Genomic DNA, 26,871 nt, shown 5'->3' with positions numbered 1-26,871 from the left:
TAATTCATATCTTCTCACTTGCTACGAAGTTTTTCTTCTTGTAAAGTTGAAGTAGTGTTTGACAATAAACATTGTAATTTCGTTCTTGCTTCGAGCCATGCTGGTCTTCCCAAAGCCATGAAATCATTAAGACAATCTTTAAGAAAGACATCCTGTTTGTCTTTCAATAATGGTCCATCAAAGAGATGTGCTATTTGACTTAGATCTAATATCTCTTCGCCAATTGCTACCCCTATTCTTTTATTCGGCTAAAATAATATTATTTGTTTGATATAATTAATTTCCTTTCGAGTTTTATCGATCAATGATCATTCGATGATATAATTATTTTATTAATATATAATCGATAAAAATATAATCACGTGTACATAGGTGCACACATATAAAATTAAATACGTATGTATGATGTGTAAATACGCGTCTATAATCTGCATTATATATTCAATACATTCAAAATATTGTTTTGTATACTTTTCAATGTTTACTTTTCAATGTTTACTTTTCTAAACTCGTATATATATAATAGAAATGTGTATATACGCGTTACTGCGAAAGGTCGTAAGTAAGACAATGTTAAAGGTCGTTACATATAAATCGTTCGTTTCTTATTATTCCATTATTGTACGTCGTCATGTTAACACGCATCTCGTCTAATATCTCTCGTGAATAGTTTTAATTCGTTGAAAAGATTTTGTTCTCTCAATTTAACATTTAATTAAATAGATTTTATTAATTATTGGATGGATCTTCGTCGACAACAATCTAAACACGATGGATCATGGTAATTCGATTTAATTAATGACTGTTTTTCATAATTTACAATTAGCATTCGATGATTGATTTATTTCGAATGGAAATTCGTATTTAATTTTATTAATATTTTCTTTTATTTTATAATTTTATACATTCTATTATTTGATTTGATTTGTTACAATTATTATCAGCCGTCGATAATATAGATCACTGCGTTTACGAAGTTTTTTAAATACTTTCTTTAAATAGAATTTGAAACATTTTACTGACGTAATTGTGATTAACATTTAGTCGATAATACAGATATTTTTTATCGACAGTCGATATATTATATTTATATATGTATATTATTTAAGTAGAATTATAGATGGCAGATTTGTAAAAGAAAAGGTTCGATTAGTAAATGCGTTTGAGATAATAATATATCATGATTATAGATTAAAATAAGAAATTTCTAGATATCTCGTTGAGATATTTCAACGCATATTTATTGTTGTTAGAAATTATTATATGCATCGTCGATAAGATTTTACTTACGTAAAAGATAACTTTGTCGTATGGAAAAAGATATAACATAACCTCCAATGATTGAAATCGATCAGATAATTTAAATAATTATTATTTACGTAGATAGATAAGATTAGAGACTAAGTATATACGATGTAAGACTTACCTTATCTATAGTAGAAAATATACCATAAGGAAGATTTTCGATAGGATAATCACTATTAGAGGAGTACTTGATGAAGGACTTCATCGTTTCTGTTATACTTAACGCAATGTCCGTTCAATAATGTTGAGAATGATACTCTGCTTCGTAAGTCGCACTTGTGAAAAAAATTAATTAGTTTACGAGTATATCGAATCAAGGCCGACTGGCCTTCTTGTATAATTTTAATTTATATATCTTTATTTACGAACGTAAACATACATTAGTAGCTGAGCCTCCACTACAAAACTGGTTTTCACTTATAAATTTTTATTATCTACCATGATATCTAAATTCATACTTACATATATATATACTCACGTGTACATATATTTACATATATGTACATATGTTAATGTACGTATATTATCATATGTATTTCATTACCTCCATACCAGCGAATTTTTCCATAGGCATAAGTTTTTTTTTTCTTCCTCTTCTTTCCTAAGATAAGATTCGAAGAGAATAATAATTAAGAGATAAGCTGATAAATATTTCTCTCTATTGATGATGTTAATTGATATAATGTTTATTAACGCATTTCAATCTTTCGATTAGATATTAGTAATAAAGTCCGAAAGATAGCTAGGATTTATTATTTTATTTATTCTTATGTTGATTTATTTATTTACTTCTATTTTTTTTTTTTTTTATTTTTTAGAAAGGAGATAAAAGAAAACGAGACGATTTCTGTATTGACAATTTGAGAGATAACAGCAGTTTATTAGACATTGAATATACAGTGGATAATTAGGGCGATTAGATTGGCTAAGTGATATCTGTTATTAGGGTAGTGATTACGACGTGCATAGCAGAAAAACATAGTTTCACATAATTTACATTCGTCGAATTTATCTCGAGTATGTTATCTTTTTCTGTCTTTTCTTTTTTTTTTTTCTTTTTCTTTTTCTTCTTCTTTCTTCCCCATTTTTATTTTCGTACATTTCGTTAGCGTAATTATTTTGCGTATACATGCACAATTACACTTGAGGAGAATTTTTATCTTTGAACGATTACAAAGATTCTTTTCTCCTACAATAAACTTTCTAATCGTTTATTCTCAATACTTTTGGAAGACATGTGATTTTGTTGTTAATTTTGTTTTATCAACTTATATATATATATATATATATATGTATATATATATAATGTTAGATCAATAATTAATTCGATAATGAGCTTGAGAATCGTCGAGATTTATATAGGATGGTACACAGAGTATGATTAATCGAGAGAGAAAAGCAATTGACATTATCATTGTCGTTATACTTGTGCCAATTTCTTCGTGTTCTTTTTCTTTTTTTTTTTTTTTTTTTTTTTACATTTTCTTCCTTTCCTTTTCTCTTTCCAATTTTTTTTTTATCTTTTCCTTTTCTTCAAACAATAATAAGTATATTAATATATTAATATATTATTAATACGTCGCTTAATATACTTATTATATTGATATTAATATTAGATGTAGATTTTACAGATGCAAGAATGATTGTGTTAATAACATGCGAGTGCATAGGTGCATAGGTGCATAAGTGTATAAGTGCATAGGTGCAAAGGTGCATAAGTGCATAAGTGCATAGGTGCAAAGGTGCATAGGTGCATAGCGTGTGAGATAGATTAGAAATGATTCAATTAAAGGTCTAAGGTGTTGAAATGAAGTTTTATAAAAAAAAAAACCAACGACGAAGCATAAAATGAATTGTAATTAATAATGATAAATCTTTTTTTCTCTTTTTTTATTTTTTTTTTTGTTATTATTATCATTCTTTATAATAAAAGCGAAATGATTTATTTTTTTATTAATCCGAATTTATGATTGATTGATCGATTTATTTATTTATTTATTTATTTATTTATTTATTTTTTTGTTTTCTTTTTTTCAAAGAACTTGGCACAAGGATAACGTACAACCGGCATTTGTTGTTGTAAAACATTATTAGAACAATGTTCTTCTTTCCCTTTTTTCTTATTTTTTTCCTTCTTTAATTTTTTGTTTTTTCTTCTCTTTGATTAACGAGATGATTTTTTGTTTTTTTTTTTTTTTTTTTAATGCCATTCGATCGCTCGATCTATTCACGCAAATTTACAAAACGAATATTTCGGATTTAATCGTCTATTCTTTTCTTCATATAAATATATCGTTCTTTTTTATTTATTTTTATTTATTTATTTATTTATTTATTTATTTATTTATTTATTTACTTATTTGTTCGTTTTTCTAATAGCCATCAGTTTTTCACATTAATTACTCTTTTCTGAATGTTATGTTGGATAACGGGTGAATAAATTTATGGATAAGAACAGATTAACAACGACTATTTTCCGATAGCGCATGTGTGCGTGTATGTGTGTATGTGTGTGTGTATGGGCGCATTTCTAGTTTTCTTCTTTTTATTCTTTACAAGGTATTCGGTGTATTTGTTTGTATTTTTATTCTTTTATTTATTTATTTATTTTTTTTTTATTTATAGTATATTCCTCTTTTCTAATCGGATGATGTCGTATCTTCAAAAATACAATTCGTCATTTACTAGCATGTCACGTCTCTCATATTTGCATAGTCGTAGTTATTATACAGTGTGGGTTAAAAGTTCCCAAGAGTTTGTAGTTTCACGATGTGAAAAAAAGAATACGACAAGAAGAGAAATTATTTCAGAAGATTTCAAAAAAGAGTAATTGATCTTTAAAACTACCTAGAAACTTTTGGCCCACCCTGTATGTGTGTATATATATATATATATATTTATATATTTATATAATAATGTTACACTTTAGAGTCAAGTCGATTAATGAATTTCTAGCGTTCTTGGCATCGAAAAAGAAAAAAGGAAAAAAAGATATTCTCGATTTTATTCTACATAATGAATAATGATATCATTTTAATTGAGATCTATAGATCGTCGTATGGAGAAGAACGATCTTTGATTATTTTCGTGTGTCTCTCTCTCTGTGTCTGTATGTGTATTATACATAAATACATTTATTTATTTATTTATTTATTTATTTATTTATTTATTTAGTCATTCATTCATTATTATCTTTGTCGCGTTAATTACATCTAGATATTTTTTGTAAATTTTTTTTCTTTTCCTTTTTTTTCGTTTTTATTTATTTTTTTTACTTTGTTCTTTTTTCTTTTTTATTCGCTTATCTTTAGTCTTGAGTTACTCAATACTGGCGAGTGAGTTGAAATCTGTAGAATTATTCGATTTGAAGTGTTGTCGAATAAACGGAAGTTTAATAAAATGAGAAAAAAATATGTGTTTCATTTTTTTTTTTTGCTAAAAAAAAAAGAAAAGGAAAAGAATTATTATTCAACATTAAGAATTGAAAAAGAAATTAGTTTCGTATTATATCAGATTTTAAAGTCATATTTATATGTATATATCTTTCTTTTTTTTTTTCTTTTTTTTTTTTTTTTATAAATAATAATCACTTTGGAATAATAAGATAAATTAAATAATCAATCTCGAGAAATTTAAACAATCGAACTTCGAAATCATTTGACAACCGTTCATGCGAATATTTGAAAAGCATGTACTTTCATGGGTTTGTGTTTTGTATTTTAAAATTGTCTCAACACTAAATATACATATTACATTATATATGTATATTTGTTTATGTATATATATATATATATATATATATATATAATATATATGTTTTGATATTTATATTTTTGTATATATATATATATTTAATTCATTACACTTTGTTTTGCTCGAACTGTTCAACAGTAAACAATAATATTATATAATTATGTCGGTATATAATATAATAATAAATGCAAGATATATTTCTTTGTTTGTTTGCTGCAAACGATTTGATAAATAACAATATTTTTTTCTCTTTGTAATCGATATTTATATAACAAAAATAATGCACAGCATCGATAACTATACTCTAAGCAAGAAGCCACAAGTTATAAATGCATTTATTTATGTATTATTTAATCATTGTGGCATTTCGTTCGTAAATTTTTTTTTTTATTTTTTTTTTTATTTTTTTTTTCAATTATGATATCTCTCTATATAATAGGCGTAGTTAGTTAGTTGATTATTTATTTATTTATTTATTTATTTATTTATTTACTTTACTTTACTTTACTTTACTCATTTGCGATTCGTTGTAACTCGTACAACACAATAACAACAACAACGACGATTCAACGCATATATAATAATTGAAGTGCAAGCGTAACGCAATTTATATTATGACGTCTTAGATCACCATTTTATTTTGTCATATTTTTATCTATTTTCTCTCAGATGTTTTTTCTTTTTTTCTCTTTTTTCTCTTTTTTCTCTTTTTTTTTTTTTTTTTTTTTTTTTTTTTTTTTTTTATATATAGATATTTGACGAATTTATAATCGAAATTAAGTTCTAATCAATTGCGCAAATGTGCAAGCGTAACGCAATTCGTGTGTTCAGATTTCTTTAATATATTTTCATTCATATATCTTTGAATTTTCCTCGAATATTTAGATTTGACGAATTCATAATTGATATTAATTTTTAATCGATTCCAATAATGAATGATTAGAAAAGTTGGGATGAGCATCTTCATATCTATATATATATATATATTGACGTTGTTATTGCTTTAATCTATCATAAATGAATTCCTGCAATTAATATACTTACATCTTTCGTTTCTATTATTTGTTTTTTGTATGTTCGTATATAGGAGTGTATGTATGTATGTATGTATGTATGTATGTATGTATGTATGTATGTATGTATGTATGTATGTATTTATTTATTTACATACGTGGTTTAGAAAGAAAGAGATAGAGAGTAAAGTGAAAATCTGATATATATATATATTTTTTTTTTGTATTTATTTATTCATTTATTCATTTATTTATTTTATTTAACTTTTTATACGGCCGGAAATATCTACTTTGTTGTAACTCAACATTTTTTTTACCTTTTTTTTTTTTCCTTTTTTTTCTTTTTTCTCTTGTAATTATTTTCATATGGATATGCTGTTGTGTATTTCCCTTACAGATCTAAATGTCTTAAACACTATGAGTATCTTTTAACCATCGTCAGTTTGTTGCATTTTTATATCCTTTTCTCTTTCTTCTTTTTTTTCTTCTTTTTCTTCGTATTCATTTTGTTATTGTTATTTATTCATTTATTTTTCTTTTGTATTATCATGCGCTCACACTTGCGTTAACAACTTGCGATCATTCTTCGTACGCTATTAGTTTCATTATTTAAACAATGATGTCAACACTTATAAACGAATTATGTTAATACCTAATGTTGTCCTAAGGAACGATTAACGAATGCGTTCGGTGCATCAGGCTTGAATTTAAACTTTAATATATTAATTTATTTATTATTTTTTTTTTCAATAAATAACAACAACGTATATATATATATATATAAAATATCTAATTTAATTTTTTTAAATAAAATAAAAAACATATATAAACAGAAAAGTTTATGAATAGTTCGTCGATGAAAAGATCGTTTCTTATAAAAAAAAAAAAAAAGGAAAAAAAAAGACATGATATTAAAATTAGATTTTTAAAAATGATCGAAGATGATCATAATCGACTGATTATTCTCTATAGAAAACAAAACAAAACAAAAAAATAAATAAATAAATAAAAGAGGCCGCATGCATCCGTTCGTATTAACGCATGTTTCTTACGATTAATTACGATTAATATTTCATGAATTATGCGAATCTGAATTTTGGCCACGTGAGTTTTGTACACATCTAAATAAATATTATTCGTCAATATAGTTTTTCTCTCAATTTAGATCAATCGTCGTTTGCGTGGTTTTATCCGTATCGATAGGATGAGTCGGATAGGATGAGAAGATCGATCGATCAATTTTATATTATTAGGCAGATAGCTTAGAGATCGTGACCCAATCGATCCATCTCAGCCAATAGGAAATCAACGTCAGCTTCTGTAACTGCAGCACTCGAAATGATATTTCTAAAGAAGTTGGGTCTCCTATCATCGGGTTGATAACCAACCATTAATGTACCAGCTTGCATCATGCGACCTTTCAGGATCGGGCAGATCTAAAGACGATTATTTTATTTATTTTAAGAATTTTCTTTTTATAAAAATAATTTTTTTGTTTTTTTCTTTCTTAAACTTTCATTCGTTAGACCTCTTCAAAACTTACTTCGCCCAAAATCTTTTCTCTTTCCGGACCGTGCGGCATATTTCTAACGCGCGTTGGCAAATACCAGAAACAAACGTTCACCATTTCAGGCTCGAGAATCAAGTAGTATCGGTCTGGCATTTGTTTGATACGTCTGACCATATATTCTGTTAGTTCCATTAATTTGTCCATGTGTTTTTCAAAACCTTCCGTACCCTATCGTACAATAGAAAATATTTGTCATCAATTTGTACGATTATTCTTCAATCATATATCATATTTATTTATTTATATAAATAGATATATTTTTTCTTTTTGTTTTGTTTTTTTCCCTTTTTTGTTGACTTACTTTAGCTCGCCATTGTAGCCAGAGTTTGAAAATGTCATTGTGACGACCACATTGAATAACCTTGTCACCGGTATCATATTGTACGTCGTAGAGTTTATCGGTCATGAACAAGTATTCCGCTGACATTTGATTACAGCTAATTAATAGACCCTATAATCGAAAAAAGAATGACAGATAAAAATGTGACACGTTGGAATATTCGTAGAGAGTTTGGCCGTTCATTTTCGCGCAATAAAACGTCGTCGAGATAAATTTACAGAGCTGTCGAGAGACGAAAGACGAGAAGGGTTGGAGGAGAGGAGAGGAGTGGAGAGGGGATGGAAGAGTAAAGAGCTGCTTGCTTGGGTCGATACGGCTGTTTAACACATGCGCAAGAGGTGGGAGTTACACCGGTATTGAATTTACAAAATGGCGGTGGTTTACTCAAACCACCTGGATATTCCACCATTTCGTTTTTCGACTACCTGTTAAGCTTTGGGTCATTAAATGGTGATTAGGGAATAAGCGCCATTTTGTCTCGATTGAATTAATTCTAATTTCTTATTAAGGTTTTATCGAATGGATTTGGTAATTAGGATTTGGATTACGGGTGATACGTATGTATATATGTATTTACGTATATATATATATATATATGAGCCCGTACGATTTGAGATCTGTTTTTTTTTTCTTTTTCGTAGAATTAAGTTTAGAAGATAAAGAGTAGATTTAATTTTATTGATAATCAAGTAGCTATTGATCGAAAACGATACTTTGATTTTTATCTTGGATCGATCACTTTTTGTAAAAAATTTAATATCGATGAAAGTTGTGTAATACTTAGTCATGAAATTTTTTTGTTCTCTCTTTCTCTCTCTCTCTCTCTCTTTTTCTTTTTTGATTTTATTCCTTCGAAAATAATTTTATTGAAAATTGTTTAGTAATTAATCAAACGATGTGTCGATTTTATATTTGAGTAGTTAATTTTTGAAAAAAACGAATCGATAATATTGCAAAATATTGTGTAGCTATCAATCAGTGTAGTTATTGTATAGTTATCAGTTTTTTTATTTCGGAATAATTAATTTTCATAAACGAGATAATTTTGTAAAGAAAAAAAAAAAAAATCAATCAGTCAGGAGAAATAACTATAAAAGTTCTTTACGTTTTTGTCTTCGAGTCGTTATTGATCTTTTTTTTTTGTTTTTGTTTTAGGATAGATACAATTTTGTATAAAATCGAGGTAACGATTGAACGAAAGACATTACCATTTTCTTGTTGAATAATTCGATAAGAAAGTTTGCCAAGAAGAAACGAGTGACATCGGGAGGAAGAATGATCTACAGAAGCAAGATGTGGTGCAGCCGGTGTGCGGAATTTTAATATAGGAAGAAAAGCGGGAGAGAGAGAGAGAGAGGGAGAGAGAGAGAAAGTGTTCGTGAAAGATAGAGAGAGAAAGAGAGAGAGAGAGAGAGAGAGTGAGTAGAGTTAGCAATAACTACGGTGTCTGGGTGGTTGCAAGGTAGTTGGATCGAAGGGATAGACCCTCCAGCAATCCAGTGGCACTTCGTCGGCAGTTCGCCGACGGACTATGGCAACATATGTTATCTCTTAGTTTAATTAAATTCCAGGAGTGTGTGGGCACGTAGGTCCACCCCATAGCATGGAATGCCATAGCATTGTTATGTCATCGCCCTTTCCAATGGTATTCGAACACGTCAAATCTCACGTCATTCGTCAGCAATTTTGTCCAATCATTTTTGACATCCACTAGATGGTTCTGTTTTTTTTTTTTTTTATTTTTGTTTGCTTGTGTGTGTGTGTGTGTGTGTGTGTGTTTTGTTCGCTTTTTTTCGAGCTATCAGATTTATCATAATTTTGATTTATATCGTATGTACATCCGTCAAATCTCAATTACGTTGTGTTCATATCAGTAATTCTGTTTAATTGTTATTTTCTTTTTTTTTTTTTTTTTTTTTTTGGAATCTCCTACACTTTCGTATTTTTTTTTGTTTTTTTTTCTTGTTTATTTATCTTTTTTTTTTTTATCTCTTTCTAGAATCATGTATTAGTAGATTTGTTTATAATTGTTTACTTACATCCTGCTTGAAGTGTATGGTCGAACACTGAAGTAAAGTTCCCATCAATTTGTGCGGATTCCACGTAACCGAGTCGGCCCTGTAGAAAATATATTCCGAATTGTTTATAGGAATTTCATGGGAGTGAGGTTTATCGAGTCTTAGGTCGGAACTATCGTTCACTTTGACGCATCCTATCTGGAAGCTGTCGAAGCGAAGTATATATGTATATATATATATATAATTTAGTATATATATATATGTATATAGTATATGTATATATCGAGCCTAACTGAAAAAGCTCAGTTCAACTAAGCTCAGCTGGCCGTCAAACTCTTATCCACTCCCATAGGGACCAATAGGGGATAAAATATGAGTTATCTTCATATGCCCTGTATTCCACTCTTCATGGGGTCCATCGATTCAAGAGAAGAGCTATTAATATAGCCACGGGATCGGATTTAACCCTCAGCTAAACTTCACACACACCCCTTCGATAGGAGAAAACCTGCCGTGTGTGTTGTGTAGTAACCCTTCTTAATCCAAGAGATCACGAAATACTAGAACCTGCCTTGATGGGTAGTCCTTGACACCAATTTGTGGCTTCGTTTATACGTTAAACCGATCATTCAGACAAATTAAATGTTTCGAGGAATTTGATCAACGATTAATTCATTAATTTCAACTTATTGTTTTCAAAGTGGCATAAAATGTGAATTTGATGAAAATTTCATGTATTCTATAATTTAATATTATGATATATATATATATATATATATATATATATATATATGTATAGACATATACACATACATACATACATACATACATACATATATATATATATATATATATATATATATATATATATATATATATATATATATATATATTTGAGATTTGTTTCGCTGACAAATGTTATCGTTCCTTTTGCAAATGACACATATAACACATCATACTGACCCTTTATGCCCTTTTAACTATACTGTGAATGATTTAAGGACACTTGAAATACCCTGAAAGAGACTCGTGTCGTCGACAGACACTATCCATTTGTCACTCTTCACTTTACTCTTGGATGCACGGAATTTCTTGTATCATGTTTAGTTCAAATCTTCCTTTTCTTTTTTTATTCTCTCTCTTTTTTCCCCCTTCCCCTTTTCTTTCCTATTCTTTCCGTGATTTTTATATTTATTTTTGTACTTATTGATTTTGCATAAAAAAAAATTCTTTTCTACGGCGATCTTTCTTTTTTTTTTTTCAAATCGATCAGAATGAAATGTAAAGAGAAAAGAAAAGAAAAGTTCTCTCTTTTCGATTAAGTAGATCTAACCTCTCGTAGAACCGTGCATAATATAAAGCTTCGAGTTGATTAATGCGATTCGCAGCTGGGGTTGGCGCTTGTACCAATCCTCTCTCTCTCTCTCTCTCTCTCTCTCTCTCTCTCTCTCTCTCTATTTTCTGACTCTCCTCTCAAATTCGTTCCTCATGCCAATTCCAAAAGCTACGTGCAACGTGAACACGCGAATATGGTAGGTATGCTAGTATTTGACTACTAATTACCATAATTATCATTGAAGCATTAAATGAAAAACATAAATTTGAAGCTTTGATTACGTTCCTTACACACATTGCTATTATACACCGATATATATAATTAACATAATTATCATCGTCAATCTTGTAAATTTGTTATATAACAATTTTATGATTAACATTGAAATATATGCTAATGGATTCTTGAAGGAAAAAGAAAAAAGAAAGAAAGAAAGAAAAGAAAAACATTGATTTCTTATGCAAATGTTTCAAAAGTATTAATTAATTATTATAATTACTATAGAATATAATGACATATAGATTTTCTGTATATTAACTTTTTACATAATAAAGAAAAGAAAGGAATGATAATGAAATGAAATAAAAGTATAATGATAAAAAAGGGATGAAAAAGAAAAGGAGAGAGAGAAAAAAGAAATTCTTTCAAAAATTCTAATGTACTTGTATTGTAGCGAAGATGTTCTATCATGGAATATAAAAAAAAAAAAAAGTATGATAAAAAAATCGAAGAAAACTATTCATCGCAATAAGAAGAAGTTAACGGAGGATTGGATAGGAAGAAATGGACTGACGTTTGGTCGGATGAGTTATGGGATGTAAGAACGAAGAGTAAAAGAGAAGGAAAGAAAACAAACAAACAAACAAACAAAAAAAGAAAAAGAAAAAAGAAAGAAAGAAGAGGAAGGAAAAAATAAAAACAAAAAGATACTCAGAAGTCATTGTCAGATATCGTGTCTATTATTTGATGTCCTCCAACCTGTCTCGCTTGGATGATCTTTTACTCGTAATCATTTGTGACTTTTTGATATAGCGACGAAATCACAACAGTTCCTCTTTTCAAAACGTACGATTTCCTACGTACGTGTACATAGAGTATATGAAACACGGAGAGAGAGAGAGAGAGAGAGAGAGAGAGAGAGAGAGAGAGACAAATAGAGATAGATAGATAGATAGATAGATAGATAGAAAGAGAGAGAGAGAGAGAGAGAGAGTGAAGGACAGTGAGTGAGTGAGTGAGAAAGAAATAGAGGGAGGTCCCTTTGTATGAGTTTAATCCAGCATTGTCGAGGCACGGGCTTTTATTTCAAGCTCGCGGAAGAGGAGGTGGAGGAGAAAGAGGAGGAGGATGGTGTACAGCTCACGGATGCTGTGGCGCGTCAATATAAGAGGAGAGTTCTGTTCTGCAAATGCGCTCCAGGGAACCGATCCAGCTGTTGCTCGTGCCCATGGACTTTCTCTTCTTCTCGTTTGCCATTTTAATCAAGACCTTCAGGAAGGAAGTACCGACTGACAGTACAGTCCATTCCAAAAGACAGAAAGACAGGAGAGAAGAGAAAAGAAAGAGAGAGAGAGAAAAAAAAAGAACCTTTCAATAACCAAAGAATGATCCCTTTTTTTCGATCGATTATTATAAATAAAAAAAAAATTGAAAAAGTAAACAAGAAAAAACGACGCATGTACTAATTGATCCTAATCGATTAAATTTTATTTTGATATTCGAGAAATATTGCTAATTGAATTTTGTAGGATCGAGATGAATCTTCGTGTCGATCATTAAATTCTAAAAAAGTAAAGAGAAAAACAAAAATAATAAATCGATCAAATTCATTTCGATATCTATATAGCACAATATTGAATTTATTCATAAAAACGATTGAAAAAAAAAATATATATATATATGTATATACATATATTCCTACGTGTGTACTGAAAATTTCTTTGTTATTTATTGGCACAACGACGAACTCTCATTTTATATCTTCGTACGAACATGTATAGGATTTCAATTTTCAAGAGCGAGAAAGAGAGAGAGAGAGAGAGAGAGAGAGAGAGAGGAAACCTCGTGCCACATTTTTTTAGGGTCACGGACTGTCTCTTATCGATTCGAGGGATACAGATGCGCTCAGATGCAAATCGTGGATTAATCTCAGCATCCCTATCGTACCCAGCCGCTGCTTCCAGTTTGAACGAAACACAATAGCACGAAAATACACTGACCCCCATCGTCTCAAACTATAAAACGTAAATGAAATTTTCCTTACGTATATATATATATATATTTTTTTTTTTTTTTAAATCAATAATTACAATTATGACAACGTGATAAATTGTTTCGAGAGTTTTTCTTTCCTTTTTCTTTTATTTCTTTTTTTTTTTTTGTTTCTTTTCTCTCTTTTCCTTTCGAAAAATATAATATTTTCCAGATACTCTTAGTGGTCGCCATTTTTCACGATATATTTTATAGCAATATGTTACATACGTAATATCTTTTGATCCTTGCATTTAGGTATTATCATGCAAAATTATGTTTTATATACCTATATATATTCAGGACTTTCCTTGAAAGCCTATGAGTATTGATTTTTTTATTCTATATACTCCGCTAAGCCTTCATTTCTCTTTTTTTTTTCTCTCTCCTTTTTCGAAGCCTAAGGATCCATAAAGCTAAGCCCTTAGTCGAACTATAATAAAACTCGTAGATCAAGTCGAGGCCCTATGTAAAATGTTAGAAATTCTTTTGTTTAGGACTCACCGTTCGATGCCAGTCAATCTTGGATGTCTGTACTTTCGAGATAGAAGTAAACCACCGCCCCAAGCTGCCTGTAAAAATAAATAAAGGAAAAGTTGTGAAGGAAACAAAAAGACAAAAAAAGAAAAGGAAAATGTATTTTTTTTCTTTTTTTTCTTTTTTTTTTTTTTTTCGAAAATAGATATCTCATAGTGAGTGAGACCTGGGGATATATTCACGTTTAAATGGCCATTTAAATACTGACTTATAAATCCGACGTTTTCCCGGCTTTCCTTGCGAGCAATTTGATTTGAATTCAACAAGGGTGACTCTATTCGACAGATTCTCCGTTTCTCACATTTATTATTAACGTTAAGGCTCTTTCGTAACTTGGCATTTAGGTATTATCTCGTGCGAATTATCCTGAATAATTCGTAATTGATCGACAGACAGACAAATAGATAGATAGATAGATAGATAGATAGATAGATAGATAGGTAGATTAAAATTTTACTCACGTCTACGTGAAGCCAAAGCTTGTATTTCTTGCAAATATCAGCTATCTCTGGTATTGAATCGAATGCGCCGATCACGGTTGTCCCTGCTGTTGCATTTACGAAGAATGGTATGTGACCTTTGGCCTTGCGTTCTAGGATAAGTTCTTCCAATTTCGATGGTATTATTCGACCACGTTCATCGCTCGGTACCATAACGCAATTGTCGGTACCCAAGCCGCAAACGGCAGCGCACGATTTCACGGAATAATGGCACTGATTTCAACAAGATACATACATGGTACATATAAATAGGGTATTAAAAGATTCTATAAAGAAGAAAAAGAAAAAGAAAAAAAAAAGAAAGAAAGAAAGGAGAAAGAATATGACCCAATGATCATACCTGATCGGACGTAAACATAACGAGTTGGCCTCCTATCGATGAAAGACCACGTTCTTTGTACGAAGGAAACATTTTATGTCTTGCCGCTAGGAACGCATATAAATTGCTGATGGATCCACCTGGTGCTAGGATCGAATCGCCACAATTCCAACCGATCAATTCCCTCATCTTTTGAAGTACAACATTTTCCATTAGTATGAAAACAGGAGCGATCTCGTAAGTGAACATGTTTGTATTCGCCGTCGCCGTCAACCATTCGCCGGCCATCGACACCAGATCAAGACCACAGGACAGTTGATTGAAGAAATGTGGATGTCCTTGTGTGATGAAAATAAAGAAGAAAAAAAAAGAACACAAGAAAAAAATAATACACACACACACACACATATATATATATATATATATATATATATATATATATATATATATATATATAAAGAAAAAAGCATATCTTATAATTGATTAGAAAAATTCGATAAAGCGAATGGATTTGGTTGGAATTAATTTTCTTTAATTAATTACATTCTTTCATAGAAATCAAATTTTCTTCTAAGTAACAATCGTGATTGCTTTAAATGGTATTAGATGTTAATGACACTTAATGGCACTGTTCTAACTCTGACGTAATTAATAATTTTGACAGGACACGTGCTAAAAAACTTTTCTACCCTAGGTGTCAACCCTAATCTATATGTTCTCATGGACGCTGGCAAAGGTTAAAGGTATATGGAAAAGAGAGTGAGCAAGAGAGAGAGAGAGAACTTTAAGCTCCTCGCTGAGTACGTTGTCATCCGCTTGGCTGAACATCGTGCACGGATCAAGTCTAATGCTTCTGTTTGATGGGAGTCTGCCTTCTGGTGTAGTCAGGGGTTGCGTGCCTGCGACCATCACTATTGCATGTACATTGTTAGTTGTATGTACTACTACGTTTTCTCCTTTCAGTATCTCATTACTATCCTATCTTTCATTGTTGTAGATTTTCTTTAGCTTTTTGAAAACAAAAGAAGATTTCTACAATGATCTTGTTAAATGTTTGTGTTCATAATACTTGCTTACTTACTTATTGACTTACTTATTACTGTAATCTTTCGTTGAACATGGATTCCGCTGTGTGAATTTTGTTCTTTTCTTTTCTTTTTCCTTTCTTCTTTTTTTCTTCTTTTTCTTTTTTCTTTTTTATATTTCTTTTCTTTTCTTTTCTCTTTCTTATTACGTCAGCAATAGGAACGTTTTCACGCGCGATAATATTGACAGTAAGAATCTTTTAATCTTATAGCATTAGCCAAGTAGATTGACGTTTGACAGGATCCTTCTTTGAGATGTCGGATGTTAGCCACACCCTTCATTCGAATCCAGTAAAGTGACGTTAAAGTTTGTCGAAGATAATCTAGCGAGATGATTTTTTTTTCCTCCTCTTCCTCTTCCTCCTCCACCTCCTCTTCTTCTTCTTCTTCTTCTTATTTCGAATGATTATTAGGAGAGAAAAGAAAAAAAAAAAAGAAAAAAAATAGAAAAGAAATGTATACACGTTTGCATCGATTCGATATTGCAATCTGGCTTATTGCAATAAGTGCGGTTAGGGGATAATCGTATATTTGAATTTGTGATCGTAAAATTTGATAGTGAAATTTTTTTTTTCTTTCTCTTTTTTGTCTTTTTTCCTTCGTAGAGAGAATAGGTCGATAGGAATGGTTCGATAAAAAGTCACCCTCAAAATGTGATATCGTGCAATGGCATTCGAGCCGTTTGTCGCGCTGTTATTCGCAATTATCTTGGTCTGGAGATCGTGGCACGCGTCCGGTTTTGGGGAGAAGAAAGATTTCCCTTTCTCTCTCTTTCTCTCTCTCTCTCTCTCTCTCTTTCTTTTTCTTTCTATTTTTCTCTTTTTCTCTCTTTCTCTGTCTTTCTTTCTCTTTCTCTCTCTCTCTCTCTCTTTAGTTTCACAGAAACATCGAACGAGAACATGGTAGAAGGTCTAAGGGTGTAGTAGGGTCGATGGTCCGAAGCGCCCGCATTTTGCGCGTCACACGCGTCGCTGCTCGACTAGATTGTTTGCAGAGGCTCTCAAACTATACCTTCTTCGTGCAAAGAAAAGCAAACATGGACTATACCAAATGCGCGAGATAAGCCGATTTAAATATAATTAACATTAAATCTTCGTCTCCTTTCTCAAACAAGAATGCTGTTGGGTTTTTGCTTCTGATTTTTGGCGAGCGTTTTATTTTTCTTTTTTTACTAATTAAAATTTAACTTTGTCGAAAATTTTTTATATAAGTATTTTCTTCTTCTTTTTTTTTTTGTTTCTTTGTTTGTTTTTTCGTTTGTTTTTTTTTTTTTTATTCGAAAATTATATACCTGCATTCTCGCCAGAATAAATTGTATGTATTTATTTAAAAAGAAAATCATTGAGAAAATCATTAGAAATTTAAATATAATAATTTTTTCTTAATTGTATTGTATATTTCATATTTGTATTGGTATATATATATATATATTTTTTTTTTTTAGCAAAATAATATTAAAACGCAAAAGAGTAATGAGTGAACAAATGAAAAAAAAAAAAAAAAAAAAAACGAAAGAAAATAATTAAGAAGTGCATATAATTGAAAAAAATGACAGACATCATGTCAATGATTTAACGCAAATGAATATTGTGCAAAAAATTGTTTACGTAAAAGTCCGAATTCTCTTATCGAGTATCATTTGATAAGATTATATAGGAAATTGTTTCTTTCGGTTCTATAGACAAGGCAACGATTAGACGCTCTCGTGGAATCATTTTCCAACTAATTTACTCTTGTCTTACGTTGTGTGCCTGAAAGAAATCGAGTGGCTTCGTAAGCCACGAGGAGAACCTGTTCAAAGCAGACCCCTCTAGTGATATATTAGAACTTAGGATTTGTATGAAGAGAAGTGTGTAACCCTGGCTTAACGTTAATGCTGTATAATCAATCATATCGTTCAAGAAGATGGAAAACACTTAGCGAATTTTCAAACGAATAACATTTTTCCAATCATTCTTTTCTTTACTTTTTATTTACCTATATTAACGAGTAGGTTGACATGAAAAAAGAAAAGAAAAAAAAAAAAAAGAAAAAAGAAAAAATAAATAAATAAATAAATTCGAAATAAACAAATAAATATTTCGTCATCTTTTCATCGTTCTTTCTCATTTTTTTGTTTTATCTTTTCGCCGTTCGTTCATATTTTCTTCTTTTGCATTGCGCTTGTATTAATGAGCAAATTGATAGAAAAATAAATGATAAATAAATAATCCAGAGAAAAAAAGTGGCAGGCATTTTAATCGTTTCATTGTTCATTTATGAAAATATTTTTTGTTTGAATTCCACAAATAGCTATCGATACTAATTTAAATTCCTTAGCTGTTATACTCTCCAGCCGTTTTCGACGTTGGAGAATCGCAAAAGGGGCTTTTTCCCTACGAACTGTAACGTTCTAGTCATCCCCTATGCTCACCCCTATTTACCGTTTCACCCTACTCTCTCTCTCCCTCTCTCTCTCTCTCTCCACCGGGGGAAAATCGTGTAGAAATGGCTCTTAATTACACCGATCTTATAGAATTCGCCACCCTGTGCGCAATGGTGCCACGTGCGTTGACACTGTCGCGGGGAATTTTTTTCCTCTTTTTACTTTTTTTTCTTTTTCTTTCTTTTTACTATAGATATGACCTGCATCTTTTTCTTTCCCTTTCGAATTCCTGCACGATATTTTGAAATTAATATCGGTACACCAATTTAATCCCTTTTCTTTTTTGCCCTCATCGTAGACATAATTTACATTTAATGGTTAATAGTAAAAAATAAAATTTGTTAAATTAAACTTTTAAAGAATTTTGAAGTCTCTCCTCAAGTTAGAAACTTGCCAAATGGAAGACAGTTGTTCCTTAGTCCAAAGTTCTTTACCCTAGAGGTACTGAAGAAACTAGAGTATCCGTTTTCGATAACACTGGCAAAATGTAGATCAAAGAAGAATAGAAAAGAATATTTTGTAGTTTCGATTTTAGGTCACACAGACACATTGACATATATACACACATAAACACACGTCACAAAGTTTAATCCTAGTTTACACTTAAACTACTTTCAAGTGGAATAAGATAGAATCTGTTCAGCCGATGAACAAATAAGTTTCACAATTCGCATAATCCAATGATCTTCAAAATTCGACACATACATAGCTTTGTCGCTTTAAATTTCGAATAATAATATATTATCGTAAAAATATGAAAAAGAAAAACAGAAAAGAAAGAGAGATATACGTTCTTTATGATATACGTATGTATCTCTTTGTAAAATCTTATCGAATTGTTAAGTTTGATCGATCGAAAATGTCAGACGGATTCTATCATATTTCATTTTAAAATTCTATGTGAGAAGAAGATAGCTTTTCGTACAATTTCAGGATCATTATTTCTGACCTTGATCTACTTCCACACGCATGTTCGAAGATAAAAAGAATTCCTTCGTTAGTTTCTTTTATCGTTGCATATGTTTTCTTTCTTCGTTTTACGTTTGTAAACTAAGCTATCAAAGACAATCTCAGTATTTCTAATTTCACTAATATCATTTCTAATTTTTCTCATGATATTTTATTCATGATTTTCTTCGTCACTCTTTCATTATTTTATTAAATTGTCGATATTAGTGTAAAAAAATATATATATATATATATATACATATCGAAAAATTGATTCGACGAGACAGTGATAAAAAGTTGGAAAAAAAAAATAGATAGATAAATAGATAGATAGGAATAAGAAAATTCGAGGGTACTCTTTCACGATACTTGCCAGACACATAATCTAATAACGAGTTTTTGTCAGCACGTATATCAACGTACACGTGCCCCTACGATAGCAGAGAGGGGTGACGTTTTCATCCATTCCCACTTCACCCCACCACACCCTCTCAAACTCTCTTGGCATCGTTCGATTGCACAGAGAGACGACGTTGGCCAGATTTCTGGCCTAACTTTGGTTAGGACTCTCTCTCTCTCTCTCTCTCTCTCTCTTTCTCTTTCTTTTCTATTGTGCATTAGCATCCATTCAGCTTCGGTAATCGAATCTTCAGGAGGAGATTTGGCGAACTTTGTGGTTCCCTACACGTTGCCGGTTGACTTTCTAAACATTATTAGGATTCTCGGAATGAAATTTATTTCATTCTAGTCTTCATTTTTATTTTGATCAATATATTCTATTTAATTTGTCAAGTTAAAGTTAAAGAAGATGTTTTAATCCTCACAGTACTTTTTTTCTCTCAATATATTTTTCTTCCTATTTTTATCTTAAATGATCCAAAGTGTGTATGTCTGTTGGTAAGTCAACAGTATCATTTTATTTTTTTACAAATATTTAATTTAATTTGTTAACCAGCGAAAAAAGACATCTCTTGTTTGATAGTCATGGTTTTATATTTTTTATTTTCTTCATTTTTTCTTCTTCACTCTACTTTTCTTTTTCTTTTCCCCCTCCCCCTTTTTTTCCTTTTATCGCGAATATGTCAGGGGTGTTAGGGAATGTCCGGAAGCATCTTTTTAGCAAGCTTATCTTCATAGTCCCCCTCCCGTAGCCACCAACTTTCGCCGTATGCTAAATTGAATATGAAATTATGTGGCTTATCACCCTCGTGAATCGAGAAGCGTGATAGTGGTTTGAAGCATACTCGGACGTTCTCATATTTCTTTTTATCTTGTCTCACTCTTTTCCTAATCTTAATCTTTCTATAAATTATGTTCTTATCCCGAAAAAAAAAAAAACGTGATAACACTATGCTCTTCGATGTTACGTCAATACTCAATATTTTTTTCCCTTCGTAGTTTTATTAAGAAGAAAAAAAAAGAAAGAAAGAAAGAATCCAAATTCTCTCCATTTTTTTTTCTTCTTTTTTTTTTTTTTCTTTTCATTCGTTTGAGATTGTAAAAAAAAGTTTTTACCTCGTGAGAAATAAATCGGTAAGAGAAGGCTGATTGATTTTTTAATATCATCGCAGAAACTTTCGTTTGATTTTGTTATAGAAAAAAATGATCATATAAAATTGACTTACCCGTTCTCACTTGATACTTTAATGTCGTTGAACAGTCGATCAATAGTTGTTGCAAAGTCAGACCAGTGTCAGGTATCTCGAGATCAAGCAAACGAATCATTTCGGATGGATGACGAAAATCTAGGACCTTAGCGTTTCGATCGTTCGTTGCTTTGATGTAATCCAATAGGATGTCCACGACCTTCATCAGGAACTCTTTCGTCGCTGGATAACTTTCGGCATTGTGAGGCAGGATGTCTAGGAACGACAAATAAAAGAAAAAAAAAAAAAAAAAAAAAAAAAAAAAAAAAAAAAAAAAAAGAAAAAAATTGAATTGAAATACATCAAGTATTATGAGAGACACTTTATTCCAAATTAATTTTCATTAATCGAATCTCCGAGTCATGAATAGATTAAAGTCTAAAGTGAAAAAAAATTAACGTCTAAACTATCTTCTTTATTTATTTATTTTTTTGTTCTTCTCTTTTCTACGATTTATTAAACAAAAAAAAAAACACACACACACACGCACACAAAAAAAAAAGAAAAAGAAAACATTGATAAAAACGCAACTATGATAACTCTCTAATTGTTATAATCAAGTGAAATCTCTTCGGTGATTAAAATAAACGATAAATCATTTTATCGTCATCCATATTGACGGCTATCATTGCATACGTATTAATCGACCTACCGTCGAGTTCATTTTGTTCATCCTCGTTGAATGACACGCATTTCAAATGATTTCACCTCATCAAACAATTGAAAGTATAGACCTATTTTGACACACTCTCACTTGTTTGGTGGGATGACATCATCTTTGTCTTCTTCTTCAGATTTTCGATCTGGATCCTCCACATTTTTCTTTTCGTACATTTCAAAGAGTGAGTGTGTATGTGTGTGTGTGTGTGTGTATGTGAGAAAGAGAGAGAGAGAGAGAGAGAGAGATCTTTTTCTAAACAAATTCTAAATTCTAAGGATATACGTATAGTAATATTTTAGTCGACAATTTCAATATACATCCATCATTAGATCGACAATACTTTCAATTATATATGCAATAATATGAGAGTTTTTTGTTGCAACTTGTTTTCTTTTCTTTTTTTCTGTTTTTTTTTTTTTTTCTAACGATAAATAGACTCGGCGATAGTGTTAGGAGGATCTCTTAAAAAAAAAAAAAAAAAAAAAGAAATAATAGGGAATGAAAAAAAGAAAAAAATAAAATACGATGGATCGTTTGAATGTGCCTCTACTAAATCCTTGGTAGATTGGCCTGTCCTTCTATCTTAGGCTAACCATAATGTATCCCATAGAATAAAATACCCCTCTCGTTTTCCATTGCATTAACGTGATCCCTTGGATAAACACAGGTTACTGACTTTGAAGTTGTCTATGTGTTTGCGTATGTGCAGGCACTTCGCACTTATCAAATTATCATCATCATCATCATTATCATCATCATCATCATTATCATTGTAATTATTATTATTATTATTATTAGTGTCATTGTTACTATGAAAAATATATTGTCAGTTCGGTTCTATTAAAATCTCTAGAATGAAATTAATGTAATCTAAATAAGTATTATGTTAGGGTTATTATTATTATTATTATTATTATTATTATTATTATTATTATTATTTATAAAGAATTATTTAGATCATCATTGAAAATATTATTTAATTTTTGAAAATTTTTTTTTCAGGATAGTATATAATAAAAGAAAGAGAGAGAGAGAGAGAGAGTGAGAGAGAATGACTTTGAACATTCTTTGGAAACATTCACGTAGATATATTCGAAAAGTATTTCTTTCAATGATCAAGAAGAAGGGTGCTGAATAATGCTTCCAATGTGAAAGTAAGGGAACATTGAACCTGATGGCGAATCGCTTTGAGCCTTTGGTTAGACAAGGGAAATCCTCGGCTTCCAACGGTTGGGATCCGGCTAATCCTACCCCATCAATCTAATGTCCAAATGCTATGCTCTCTCTTTCTCTCTTTCTCTCTCTTTCTCTCTCTTTCTTTCTCTCTCTCTCTTTCTCTTTCTTTTCTTTTTTTCTCGAGGTTTATAGCACTTCTCGGAGTACAAATAAGGGAAGTAAATCGTTTCGTATATAACTGGCTAGATAAGAGATAAGGAAACATTATTAATTCTTTATCAAGTGAAAGAAAAAAAAGAAAAAAAAAAAAAAAGGTAATTGAATAATTGTATCCCTCCGTAATTAAATATATTTTTCTTTGAATTAAATTTAATTGTGAGTGATTAATTATTGTTACATTTGCTATTGTTCCTTCTTTCTTTCTTTCTTTTCTTTTATTGTAAATTTTAATATCGAGAAGATAAAGAAAATCGTGTTATATCAATTTTATTTTAAGTTATTGCCCGTTGTAATCGTTTTGTACCCAGATGTTTGTATTGGACCCTCAAAGCTATCTAACTTTAATCAAAACGATTCTTCTTAAGAGGGTTGTTATAACTGGCAATTAGTTCCGTTAGTTCTGGCTATTTATAAACTGAGAGATTATGAGATTAATTTATAATTACAATATTGAACGATTATCTTTTTCTATCGTCATTGTTATATTACGAATTCGAATAAATTTGAAATATTTGAATAGTGTATCTATATATTATATATATATAATTGGTTCGTGACTATACATCCGTGGCAAGTGATCTTTTTGATTAGCATGAAAAAGGAAAAAGAATAATAATAATAAAAAAAAAAAAAAAAAAAAAAAAGAAGAAGAAGGATCTTTTGAAAATTTGAATATGGCGGTCACGTCACGTAACAGAGATACCTTATCGCTATCCAACACTTCCCAATGTGCAAACACGAGATGTAGACTGCGAAACCCTTCTACTCTTTGTACCCTGCGGCGTGTAATCTGTCCTCAGCCACTCGCCGCCTAGGAAACCTCACTTCGGGCCGATTCTAAATCCTCTATTATTATGCACCCCTTCGATGAAGCCGCAAGCTTCACGAAATCACGACAATATTGTGAGCTATGAGGATTTTTTTTTTTTTTTTTTTTTTTTTTCTTTGAAGAAGTTAGGGCACTGATCTTTTCTGTTTTTTTTTTCCCCCTTTTCTAAGTGTTTGACATATAATGAGAGTTCGGTGTTCTGTGGTCTTTTTTCCATTTTTTTTTTTTTTTTAAATCGGTCATACCAATCGTTTGTAAAATAAATAATCTAAATGAAATGAAAATATTTATTTGTTTAAATGTAGTTAAAAGAATTATGTTCATGCGAACACTGGAATTGTATTTATTTTTTAAATGTCAGAAATATTGAGAGCTTGAGTTTAATGCGAGTTTGATTTTTATTTTCACATTAATCGTACTAATTGTTTCTGTATAGTTATTTATAAAAGGAAAAGAAAATAAATTAACATATATGTTTGGAGGAAAAGGAAAGGAATTATTGTCCGCAGGAACATTATGTATAATTGTATCAATTTGAAAAGAGTTAAAAATATTGTAAGTGTGATTTAGAAGCTAATAAATATTGGTACTAATTGATTTTACATAAAAAAAAAAAATCATTTCGCATGCATTAATACAAAGAAAAATTATATTAAATTTTTCATGACTTACCCGAGTATTTGAGGTTACAGTGTTCCCTGGAGAGGGAGTAGGTATTTTCGTTACTCATTAGTCTTGTGGGTGAGTGCGTCCTTGCAAAGTTCTGAAATTATAAAAAAGAAGAAGAAGAAAAAAAAAGAAAAAGAAAAAGAAAATTGCATTCATTGTAATAAATTCTAGATCATAGAATATCTTGGGTTTATAAAATTCGTCTTAAAAATTAAATTAACAAATATTTGGAATCAATTAAAAAATTATACTCTGATCTTTCTCTTTGTTTTATCTAGAAATAAATGAAATTGATTTAACATTTATCGTATATGAATAAAATTTTACAATAAACGTAAATGACGATCAATTAGGAAATGATGATATAGATTATGATAAATATGTTAGTTATGTTGATGAGAACCGAGATACGGATGTCTTACATATAAGTATTCCTTGATCGCTGTGATTTTAGTGCCGATCATTTGCACATTGTCCATGTCTCTGCTTGTGTCCCTCGCTTCAGTCCCTACAACAGTCAAGCAAGATTTTCCGCTTCAGTCTTCGCTCGATTTTCGAACTTGATCTCGCCAAGAGATATCATTTATTCATTTATTCCTTCATTCGTTCATTTATTTATTTATCTATTTATTTATTTATTTATTTATATTTATCGATTTATTTCGTTGGTAACTTTATTTTTTTTTTTTCATTCTTTTTTTATTTTTTTTTTTTTTTTTTGTATTTGCTTGCGAGAAAGCGAGAAGAAAAAACGTAGAGAAGAGAGCACGATAGGCCGAGCGACCACAAAAAAGAAACATGGACAGAGAGCAGACCTTGTTCGGCTATAATAATTAAATATGATCAGAAGAAGCTTCATGTTTGAATCAGTTCAAATTTATCGAGCAGATTTACGAGCAGTTTTTAGCTTTGCTCTCTGAACTGATCGTTCTGATTTGAAAGAATTAATTGGGTTTTCAATTTTCTAGAACTAAAAAGAAAATGGAAATATGAACGAGAAAATTCGTTTATGAGACATGCATATAAAAATGAGATAACTATTAGAAGTGAAAAGATTCGAGTGATCCAATCGAAATGAATTCGGTCTTTTTTGTTAATCCTTAAATGTAGACAATTTTATTAATCGGAACATACAATTTTTTCCTTTTTTTTTCTTTCTTGACATACATTTTTCTTTCTTTAATCAATCTGTTCTATTTCTCTCTGTTGATATTATTTAAACAATTGTTTATTTTATTACATTTGCATAAAAGGATTAATTTCGAAGGATTTTAATTTATAATAAATTGTACAATTTTTAAATCCATGGTTTAAAAATGCAACGTACAAATATTTAAATATATAAATTCTTGAAATCAATCCTTTATAATTTTGCAAATTTTATAATCTAGTCAATTAATTATTCGTCGTCCCCCACCCCCATCCCTCCCATTAAGAGATCATAAAAATTCTCCGTCCAACAATATTATTATTATTATTATTATTATTATTATTATTATTATTATTATTACAGTTTTAATACGCACAAATTTAGGAAATTTTAGGAAAATTCATAGAAAATAAATCCATCCGTCCCGTTTATGTAATACTTATCGAATCGATAATTAACCCCAATTTACGGACTATAACTTTCACACGAACAATTCCTATCATGTGTTTTCTATCAAATATTCGTATGAAATAGTGATATCCATGCATTGAAAAAAATGATTATTATCATTTACAAAATACACATATTAGCATATACTGAAAGAAGCGTGTTAGCATAGCTGGTTATATATAAACATGAGAACGAGTTGAAAAAAGAAAAGAAAGAAAAGAAGGAAAGAAAGAAAGAAAAAAAAAAAGAAGATAAAATATATAATAAATTTTTAATAGAGAAATAAAGAAGGATTAAGAACACTAACCTTACTTATCCCTTCGTCGATTGATCGTCCTTTTTAAATTATTATATAATTGATTGATCAAAATTCGAAAAGGATTTCTTCGAAGAAAATCGTGGCACGAAATTGAGCTGACGATTTGAGAAAAGACGACGACGACAACGACGACAACGACGACGATGATGATGATGATGACGATTACAAAGACGACTATGACGACGACTATGACGACGACGACGACGACGACGACGACGACGACGACGACGACGGTGACGACGACGACGACGACGACGATGGGCTTCGGGATAGTTTTCGAAGGGACTGGTTCGAGTCGAAAACTCCTGGACGACTCTCGAGCCTCGGCCTGACTCGGCCTGCCTCGAGTATGC

The 26,871-nt window shown here is 30.4% G+C and overlaps 2 protein-coding genes and 1 long non-coding RNA gene across 5 annotated transcripts in view; 1 reads left to right on the top strand and 2 right to left on the bottom strand.

The window, feature by feature from the left end:
- The window catches only part of LOC124956381 (fumarylacetoacetase), a 3,689-nt gene extending 1,963 nt beyond the window's left edge, over positions 1-1,726 (bottom strand). The window contains exons 1-3 of one of the 2 annotated variants that reach the window (XM_047512130.1): positions 1,685-1,726; positions 1,427-1,580; positions 19-248 (exon numbers count right to left, since the gene is read on the bottom strand). In XM_047512130.1, the coding sequence (XP_047368086.1) occupies positions 19-248; positions 1,427-1,510 (314 nt within the window). In that variant the 5' untranslated portion in view covers positions 1,511-1,580; positions 1,685-1,726. Of the gene's footprint in view, positions 1-18; positions 249-1,426 lie in introns of both variants that reach the window. The other variant, XM_047512129.1, reaches the window with a different exon arrangement.
- Positions 632-15,377, top strand: LOC124956389. The gene is made up of 4 exons (XR_007103237.1): positions 632-781; positions 9,137-9,288; positions 11,504-11,531; positions 14,083-15,377. It is a non-coding gene; the product is annotated as an uncharacterized LOC124956389 (long non-coding RNA).
- LOC124956379 (glutamate decarboxylase) lies at positions 2,687-26,871 on the bottom strand. 2 transcript variants are annotated; one of them, XM_047512124.1, is made up of 11 exons: positions 26,507-26,871; positions 25,022-25,107; positions 24,603-24,693; positions 21,025-21,261; positions 14,963-15,279; positions 14,584-14,835; positions 14,090-14,157; positions 10,021-10,099; positions 7,943-8,092; positions 7,615-7,809; positions 2,687-7,507 (listed from the first exon to the last, which is right to left on the bottom strand). In XM_047512124.1, exons 2-11 carry the CDS (start codon positions 25,076-25,078, stop codon positions 7,334-7,336), a joined length of 1,620 nt encoding a protein of 539 aa, XP_047368080.1. In that variant the 5' UTR covers positions 25,079-25,107; positions 26,507-26,871; the 3' UTR covers positions 2,687-7,333. The 2 variants fall into 2 exon arrangements, with proteins under 2 accessions (XP_047368080.1, XP_047368081.1); XM_047512125.1 differs by lacking the exon at positions 25,022-25,107 and having other exon boundaries at positions 26,507-26,870.

This window comes from Vespa velutina, chromosome 21, assembly GCF_912470025.1.
Source record: "Vespa velutina chromosome 21, iVesVel2.1, whole genome shotgun sequence".
NCBI classification, from domain to species: Eukaryota; Metazoa; Arthropoda; class Insecta; order Hymenoptera; family Vespidae; genus Vespa; species Vespa velutina.
This window is presented reverse-complemented; position numbering and strand designations above follow the sequence as displayed.